General features: G+C 34.2%; 1 protein-coding gene across 1 annotated transcript; it reads right to left on the bottom strand.

Moving 5' to 3' along the window:
* Positions 1–336: 336 nt before the first annotated feature.
* Positions 337–6,730, bottom strand: LOC113701143 (S-adenosylmethionine carrier 1, chloroplastic/mitochondrial). The gene is made up of 13 exons (XM_027221656.2): positions 6,581–6,730; positions 6,296–6,377; positions 5,132–5,239; positions 4,360–4,442; positions 3,548–3,624; positions 3,218–3,308; positions 2,347–2,400; positions 2,151–2,246; positions 1,786–1,875; positions 1,377–1,428; positions 931–992; positions 702–782; positions 337–591 (listed from the first exon to the last, which is right to left on the bottom strand). The coding sequence occupies exons 2-13, from the start codon at positions 6,345–6,347 to the stop codon at positions 460–462; spliced, it is 978 nt and encodes a 325-aa protein (XP_027077457.2). The 5' UTR covers positions 6,348–6,377; positions 6,581–6,730; the 3' UTR covers positions 337–459.
* Positions 6,731–9,551: the final 2,821 nt, after the last annotated feature.

Genomic DNA, 9,551 nt, shown 5'->3' with positions numbered 1-9,551 from the left:
AAGAGGCCATATTTTTGTTTGATTGAAACAAATTGAAATTGAAGTGTACAATTTGCTCCATTATCAGTTAGAATAGCAATATGGATGGATTTTGAGAGTAGTTTGATGAGGTAATTAACGTTTAACCTGGACTATAATAGTACCAGGTTCTGCGCTATGGAAATCTGGATACAGTAACGTATTCCACCACAACAGTTCATGTTAGTTTCACATGAATTTTGCTGCCATAAAAAAAGGATTTTTCTTTTAAATGAGATAAAGAAATTATTTGTTTCTTAGATTCAATATAAACAAAGAATTACCACATTCAAAAAATTAAAAAGAACAGCAAGAGAATTAGGACAAAATCGATTGGCATAAAGTTCATTGATAAGAACTTGGGTTATATTTCTCTGTTTATGAACTTTCGATCCAAAAACAAGCAGGGGACCCTAATTCATTGCAACAAAAATTAACCTTTCACTCCTGCTTTTTGTCCAGAGATTTATCACTAGTGTTATGCCTCTGGGATAGAAAACGCTTCGCGCTCTCAAGAACACCAAAGAATATTGAACCACCAATGCCTATCCACAACACTCTTGGCCCGAAGCCCTGCAAGGATTTAAAGTTAAGAGCAACAATTAATTACCATATTTCATATGCCAGGCTTCCCATTTAACAACAAGAACTACACTTCTATCCACTGGCACAAACACTCGTACCTTTAAAAGAGCAGGAGGCCCTTCTTCTCTTACTATAGCCTGCACGCAATCAAATACGCCTCGATACTGGTTTGTTGATCCCTGTAGAGCATGCAGATTAACATATCATACCAGCAAACGGAACAAATTCATTATGCAGGTAACCCGACTGAACATTCCGTCGATGTTCATGAAGAAGAGAACGGTTGAGCAAGAGAGAGAGTAACAAAACATACACTTATAAACGAACCTGGACCATTAACCTTGTCTTGATCACGTCCAATGGTGTAGTTATAGCTCCAGTTAGGGCGCCTACATATATATATATATATATATATATATATATATATATATATATATATATATATTAGTGTACATAATTAGGAGGTAATCTTCATTGCAGAATGTAATGTCGAGCACTAAGCAAATAATTCAATTGCTTCCTAGATGACCTTCGAAAAAAATTGAAGGTCCATTTCCAGTCTAGGCAACCAGAAATCCAAGAACAGTCTTTACATTTTGTGCATGAATCACAAAAATGAGTATACCGGTACAATCTACTACTAATTTCAAATTCTCCAGCAGGAGAAAACCTATTTCTTGGGAAACAAATTGAGTTCGTATTCTGCAAAGTGCACACCAAGACGCATCTAAATACAAGAGATACAGAAGCAGGCTATTAGGAAATGAAATTACCAGCAAAAGCACCAATTGCAGCATTCTCAGGATCATTCAAATCCCTCTTTGCCTGGTCAAAAGCACACCACAGAAAAGGTGTTTACAGAAGCAGTATTGTTTAAAAACACAACTCAGACCAAATTATGAAAGTCTTGGTATCAAGAAATTTGTTTAGTTATCATTTAGTTAAACCACAAAGCAAACTCATAAGGTGCACTATATATGATTAAACATGGAAAAAGAGAAACAGCTTAACAACATAGCATGACATAGTTTATCAAATGCACATTAGATTAAGAGATAAACAAGAACAAGCAGGAAAAATCAGCTAATATATTTTTGTGCGGGAAGCACTATAGAGCTGAATTCGTCCTCATCTGATAAGCAAAACAATTCATCAAGTCTCTTTCTGTATAAAGTAACTTACTGCCATCTTGTAGCCTATTCGAAGCTGTTCATAGATGCAGAACTGGATTGCATCAAATGGCAAATCTCTCAGTAAAAATGATCTATATCCCTACAAGTTAAGGATATAAAAGTTAAAAACCCATGCAGAAGAGTAAGATAAAGAAAAACCCGTCCTAAAACACTACTATTGTCAAAGATTAAAGCTTCTGAGAATTATACACAACGTATATCTGCATAGAGTACCTAATCACAGCTTAGCAATCCTCTAGATATATAAAAACATCATTAATCATTGGAAAAGGGATGGAATGAACATCTCAACACTATATGGTTGTAAGGAAAATTGATTTTCCTCTGAAGTATTGGATAGAGCAGGTATATTACCGCATAAAGACCTCTAAAACCTTCCTTGGAAATGATTAAACGAACAGCATCAGGTGGAGAAGCAAATTGTCTAGTCTGCATCCGTTGCTTGACAACCTACACTTTCAAGATACAAAGAAAATTTACCAACGCAAAATGAAAATGAAATTTTAAGGCTATGCACAAACAGCAAGAAAACGAATATAAACTCATGTACCTCTGTTGGAACACGAATAAGAGAAGCTGCAATACCTCCAATGGCCCCAGCTGTCTACACATTTAGCACCTCATAAACAAACCGGGGAAAAGGCTACAACACAATCACCTCGAGCATAAAATATCATCCAAACAGTTATCAAACTTATAGGGACTCAGCTAATATCCAAAATTCAGGTGACACAATCCACTTCATTTCACAAAGCAAGTTTTGGTCTCAATCAACAGTTATCAGGAATTTCAAAAGAAAAAACAAGTTAATGGGAATATTGTTGTTGAGTAATGTAGGTCAAAGGTATAAGTCATTCTGACATTTGTAGATGCCAATTAGGTCCAATGCCACAACCACCATGCCAAACAAAATGAACTCAAAAAGTTTCATAGGTCAAGTGATAAAGCGACAAACAAAGTTTGGGCCAAGGGACACTCCAACTTTTGGGTTCTCCAGACATGTAGTAGAAACGCCTTGAACCAAAAGTAAGAATCTTTCTACTATGAACTAGGATAAAAAGATTGCAGAAGAACATAATGAGCTTAATTAGGCTACCAGAAGAAATCTATGTAAAAAGATAAGGCCTTTGTTCTGAAGTACAGTGGTGCACCTACAGATCAGAATTGCTAAAATTACAAAATATCCGACTGAAGTTATCTGGCACATTTATCAGGTATTATGGCACCATTTGAAATAACACTTACTAAATCTTCTCAGGAATCGAAATTTGTTATAACACCCTTTACAGCCTATATTTTACATGAAATTTATCAATTCAAGTCCTTTCTTTGTAGGTTAAACATCTGAATTTAAAGAAGTTATATTAATGACCAGAGCTGTTTCGAGATCAATAAAAAGTGCCACAAGATATAAGCCTTACCAGATGAGCAACTGCACTGAACTTTTCAGGGAAAAGCTTCAGCAATTTTTGCTTTGTGGGTTCATATACACCAACAAAAACAGCAGATGCCCTGTAGATACAACAAGTGTGTAAAGTAGTGGTGGCATCCATAGATCCATTAATTGTTAAAATCAAATCTGAACAAACAAAAAATTGCAAAAGCAAAAGTTCATCCGTAAAAATTAAGGATGGGGCCACTGGCCAAGATTTCATCCGTTCAACATACAAAATGTTATTAGCTATTTGATTAGCAAGTGCAATACCACATAATACAAAATTATCAAGTCATGGAATTTTATAAGAACTTACGGCAGGACTCCAGCAAGGTTACCAGTCAATCCAGAATACAGGCCTCTAAGATTTATTTTTCCTCCTCCTTGAGCAGCCTACACGTATCATTATTAACAGGAATCATAACATGATATTGACAGTAAACATAGGGAGCAACTTTGTCCCAAGAATTTGAATCCTAATGGAAGAAATCATATTCGAAAATCTCACTTTCTTTTTTCCTCACAATAGGGCCTACGCAACATAAAGTATTAACCAACAAGTATTTTCTGTTTCTGTTACACATTCACATGGACTTTTACCTGTTTCAATATGTAACACACAAAATTTATAACTGAGGAACTTTCATCTGCTACTACAGATTGGATAATACAGAAAAAAGAGGGAGAGAAAAAGAAACCAAACATCTCTCATTAGCACAATGAACAAATCAGCCCAAAAGTTTGCAGCATATATCACAATAGACCAAGAAACAAGATGTTTCCCTAGTTAATTTTCATCAGCTAAGCAGTCTAATCAATGTTTTAGAAGCGGTCAAATATAAATGCATTTTACCATATATTACTCCTTCACCCCCAACCAAACAAATTCTTAAGCTAAGATATCACAATTTTCAATTTGTTCCTTCCAAAGAAAATAACTGTCATCAAATCTCTTCACAAACATCTAAATCTTAGATTAGTACTGCAGCAAGAACTGCAAGTCAGAAAACATAATGTACATCTAAGCTAAGAGTGCAAGGCATCTGCTTATGACACTATGAGAAACTATGATCATTAGTTTTCCATCTTAATTTGGATCCGCTTAAGTGCTTCAAATAGTTCACCTGCCTGCAACCGAGTCTTTATAGTATCAATAGGGTACAGCGCAGTCTCAACAACAACGCCTGCTGTGCCTCCTGCTATAACACCATCTGCAAAAATTTCTGTGGTATCAGAAGTGCAGTAGTTTAAAAAATTCAGCTTAAATGCATCAAAGGAGAAAGTTTATATGAACAGGAAAAAGATAAAGAAGTAGCCAATTTTTATAAAAAAAATTTGGTTGTGATTAGCTCCTAAAAAGTATTGCAAAAGGCAACAATTTTCACAGATGCATTGCGTTAAACTTTAAAGCTCCATACAAAAGGAAAGGGGATATTGGCTAATAATATATTGTGAGAAAAATCTGTGAGTTGAATTCCCAGAACACATCATTATCAATCTTTTTTATCACCCTTATTTCAAGAAAATATAAATGGAAAAATAAAATGCTGTTTCTCACCCATTGTACATAGAGTCCTGTTAAGTGATATGTTAAGACACTCATTTGGGGTGGAGTGCAGGGATATTAATAATGATTTGGATGCCACATTTTCATTCCTAGAAAACTTTTATCCAAAGACACAAAATTCAAAGGATTCATCTGCAGTAATAACATGACACCTTTTGATTCGCCCAAGTTGGCCAATCCTGCTCTATTAACAACTAAATAGCATTTTATCTAACTTTCTTCTCAATAAATTGGGCCCATTCGAGAAGTTTCTTGATCCCACCTACAGAACAGCAATAATGCGCATTTCAATAATGTCATGACCAAAATATGAATACTCGACTTTGGGCTTACCAACTAAAGTACGAAAGAAATCAAATGGCTTCTGTTCTTGTGTGCTTATTGATGCAAAAAACCTCTTTGGATTGAACTGGACATTTTGAATTTTCCCATTGGATCTATCTGCAAAACCAGATTGCCTGCTCAAACAAGATTGACAAAATAGAAGGAAATAAATCAATAAAATCGGCATATGAAACATGGGAACTTTCCTGAGTAAAATGGTTTTCCTCATATCATCCCAGAACCTAGAGCATTACTACATAATTAACTAAAGTAAATTCTGACATTTGTTTGGAACATTACCAATTGCCTAGTCTAGCTTAAAATGAAACTATGCAATTGCTAATAACAACCAACACCTTTTGCAATACAGTAAAAAGTGACTACTTTCTACTGCTCATATCTACCCCTGTTCAAGGCTTACATTTTATCACCACTCCCAGTTTAGTACCTTTTCTTAAACTGTTCTAAATGGTATTCCAGACAAACTTAAGCTATGAAATTCTATACATTTGGTGCCCCCTAATTACTGATGGAAATGACGCTACATCACTATTGGCATAAACTCTATACTTTCAAGAAATTAATTGTCATTAATATGCTCTTATAGATGTATATCCTACAAAGGTACCTATCTTCCAGCTAGCACAGGTTATTCTAGAAAACTATAATACTAATCCACAATGGTTTTTATTTATACTTTTCTCTTTGTTATGCACAAATTTCTACCTTCCAATTCTCATTATGTTGATTATTCAAGACCTACTATATCAAGCAAGTACCTTTTTCGTGTCATTGCATCTAAATTGCAACAACCATACAAATACAACAACAGTGCAACAGGATAATTCACCAACACATTTAACAAATGAAAACAGGGATTAAAAAAAAAACATAATTACCATTTTCCTTCCCGTAAAAAGCCCACATAATGAGTTGCAAGGGCATTAAAGTTTACAATTTTAGTAGTAAACCCAAAAAGGGGAAAAAAAACACACACACACACACACACAGACAGAGTAACCTATATGGTAGTTCAGCTAAACAAACTATTTGAAAATTGACAGGCTACAAAGAATTGTAACACAACATAAAACTGATAATCATAATTTCATCTGCACATATACATATAATTGGGCATTAAAATTGAAATGCAGAATTGAAAAATTAATTTACGTGAGGAGGGGGAGCAGTTCTTGGCATCCAAAGCTAACGTCAAAGGACCCATTGCCAATCCACACCTTCTCTCTCTCTCACCCTATAACAATCAGTTCCCAACACCAAAAAACCAAAAGCCAAAAAACAAGATAACAAATAAAAGTTTAAAGACCAAAACAGAACCAACTGAAACAGCGAAAAAAAATCAGTGAAGTCTCGGAATTTCATGAATAACCAGAATAACAATTCAAGAAGCATAAATAACAGTATGCAGATACATGACTATTGTGCTTCATATCTTACCAGTGAGTGAGAGAAGTTTTTGGTGAACTGGGAACTGGCTACCGGCCGCTTATGGCAACGTAGTCCGGAAGTGTGGGAGATAAGGACAGAAAGGATTTTGTCAAGAAAAAAAGGATGAAGCCTCAGTTTTCCCTTTTTTTTTTTTGGGTATAGGGGCGTGCGTTAAGAGCGGTCTCACGTGTTAGTTTATTCTTTATTGGAACGTAAGAATTGTGACACCGCGTGAGTTTATAAGAATGCAAGAATTGTGATTGGGTGTATTTACACAGCAAGTATTCACTCATTTCGACAATTTTTAGAAAAATTTATTTTAGAAAAAAAGAGTGAAGTTCATTTGGGAATGTATTTTAATCGGAATGATTTTGTGGACTAATTTAGGTATGATTAAATGTATTAATGATGCTTCAATTGGTACCCATTAGAAAAATCGTTTAGATGTGATTAGATGTGATTAGATGTACTAATGATCCTCCAATTGGTACACATTAGAAAAGTTTTAAAGATTTTCTTTTTATGAGTATTAGGGACTTAGGATGAAAATGAATTTTTTTAATAAATGTCTAACCCGTTAAGAGGGGTCTCACGTATTAATTTATTAAAATATAATAATTGTGATTGTGTGTATTCATTCACGTGATAAATTTCACTATTTGGCAACTAATAGGAATATCTATTTAAAAAAAAAAAAAGAGTGAAGCTAATTTGGGAAAGTATCTTAATCAGAATGATTTTGTGGACTAATTTAGGCATGATCAGATGTACTAATGATCCTCTAATTAGTACCCGTTAGAAAAATCATCTATAAAGTTTTAAGGATTTTCTTCTTATGGGTACTAGGGTGAAAATGAATATTTCTAACTAATGTCTGGTTAATGCTTTAAGTGCTGACAATTTTTTTTCTAATAAGTGTTGAATGGTAAGTTAAATGTAATTTAGGTGTGTTAACGTATGCCCACAGGACTCGATTAGAAAAATCCTTTAATAAAGAGTGAAGATAATTTAGAAAAGTGGGTAAATAAAAATGATTTTGTGCATATCATTAGATATACCAACGATCCCCAATTAGTATCCGTTAGAATAGTTCTTTATAAATTTACAAAGATTTTTTTAAGGGCAAATTACACTTTAACCGTCTGTGGTTTAGTGTTTTTGTGCATAACTCCCTATGATTTCAAAAACTATACATAACCCTTCATGGTTTGGATTAAAGTGTCAAAGTAACGGAATTTGTAATCCATAACAGAGTCACCTAAAATGTCAAAAATACCCCTATGTAAAGTTAAAAATTATTTATTAACCACTGGAAGGTTATGTGTATATTTTGAAAATTATACGGGGGTTATATGGTAAACATAAGATCATACGGGTTTGTGCATCATGTATATTATGTTTACATATTTTGGTTACTTCAGCGATTTTAATTTTTAAACAAGGGTAGTTTTGAGATTTTAAAAGGTTCTATTATGAATGATCATTTTCGTTACTTTGACACTTTAATTCAAACCATGAGGGGGTTATATATAACTTTTGAAATCATAGAAGGGTTATGTACAAAAACACTAAACTATAGGGAAATAAAATGTAATTTGCCCTTTTTTCAATGAGTAGTAGGGGTGGAAATGAATATTTCTAACAACTATCCAGTTAATATTTGTTGAGAAGATAACTTGAAACCAATTTCTTTCTGATTTGAGGAGTATGAAAAACATCTTTCAAAATTAAAGTACGACCAGAGGTGAATTTTAGATCCACATCACCAACACCCACCACCTTAGTGGCATGTGAGCCATTTTAGCTTCTTCAGTATGAGTGTAGCTTTTGAACCAATCTTTATCATGGCAAATGTGCCTAGAAGCACCCAAATCTGCCCACCACCCTTCATGATTCGCTAGTATGTTCACCTCAATTATCATAGCCACTAAAGGTTCTTTAGCTACATGAGCTTGAAGTTTATTACCATACTTTTTAAGTTGTCCACGTTTTCTAAAATAACAATCCTTGGGTTGGTGGCCAAGTTTTCTATAAACAAAACATGGACCCCTAACAACTTTATTATTATTAGAAGGGGTTTCTTGGTTCTTTTTGGGTCCTTTATATAAATATTGTGGCCTATTCTAATTTTTCATATTTTTTCCTCTAGGTCTCAAGTATGCATTATTTTTAGAATTCTAACATTTAGAGACATTATCAGTTGAAGTAATAAAATGTACCTTATTAGTTTCACCATTGTCATTAGTCTCCTCAGACTTATCTTGCTTCCTTGCCTCCTCTTCGATTCTAAGTCCATGAGATTGACTACAGTGATCTCCGACTACTTGTGGCGTAGTTCCTTTTGAATATCGTTCCAAGAATTTGGTAATTTGTCAATTATAGCAGCCACTTGCATTTGTTCATCCACCTTGATGCCTTCAGATTGAATTTCATGAGCTATATATTGTAGTTCATGTATTTGAGTAAGGACAGATTTGTTTTCTGCCATTTGATACTTGAAGTAGCAGCTACAAGCGTACTTGTTGGCTCCAACTTCTTCAGTATCATATTTCTTTTGCAAAGCCTTCCAAATCTTTTTAACTGTCGAATAAGAAGTGGAGTAGTAGTCATAAAACTCATCGGATAAGCAATTAAGAATATAGTTTTACAATCTTCATCATCACTTCTTCATTTTTGAACACTTTGTTCGTGCTCTTGCTTATTTTGCTCATATATGTCATCAACACGGATTTTGGTTGGATTTTTGGCCATAAGTACCCAAGTTACGTTCATGAGTTTTAGGTAGAAAAGTACTTTTTAAGCCCATCTTTTGAAGTGGTGTTCGCCATTGAACTTGAAAAGCTTGTTGAGATCTATAGAGCTTCCGACAAGCGTATGGATAGTAGAGTTAGTATTACTCTCCATTTGAGTATCGTCTTAAAATTGTGCTGGAAGAGAGTACATGAACAACATTTGATTTTCACGCTAACCACCTTGAATT

The sequence above is a fragment of the Coffea arabica genome, chromosome 7e, assembly GCF_036785885.1.
Source record: "Coffea arabica cultivar ET-39 chromosome 7e, Coffea Arabica ET-39 HiFi, whole genome shotgun sequence".
NCBI lineage: Eukaryota > Viridiplantae > Streptophyta > Magnoliopsida > Gentianales > Rubiaceae > Coffea > Coffea arabica.
This window is presented reverse-complemented; position numbering and strand designations above follow the sequence as displayed.

Coding starts and splice junctions, on each gene's coding strand:
- LOC113701143 (XM_027221656.2), bottom strand. CDS start 6,347: ATGGGTCCTTTGACGTTAGCTTTGGATGCCAAGAACTGCTCCCCCTCC. Junction 5,240..6,295: donor GAACTGCTCCCCCTCCTCAC/GTAAATTAATTT, acceptor CTGGTTTTGCAG/ATAGATCCAATGGGAAAATT. Junction 592..701: donor GGCCTCCTGCTCTTTTAAAG/GTACGAGTGTTT, acceptor AAATCCTTGCAG/GGCTTCGGGCCAAGAGTGTT.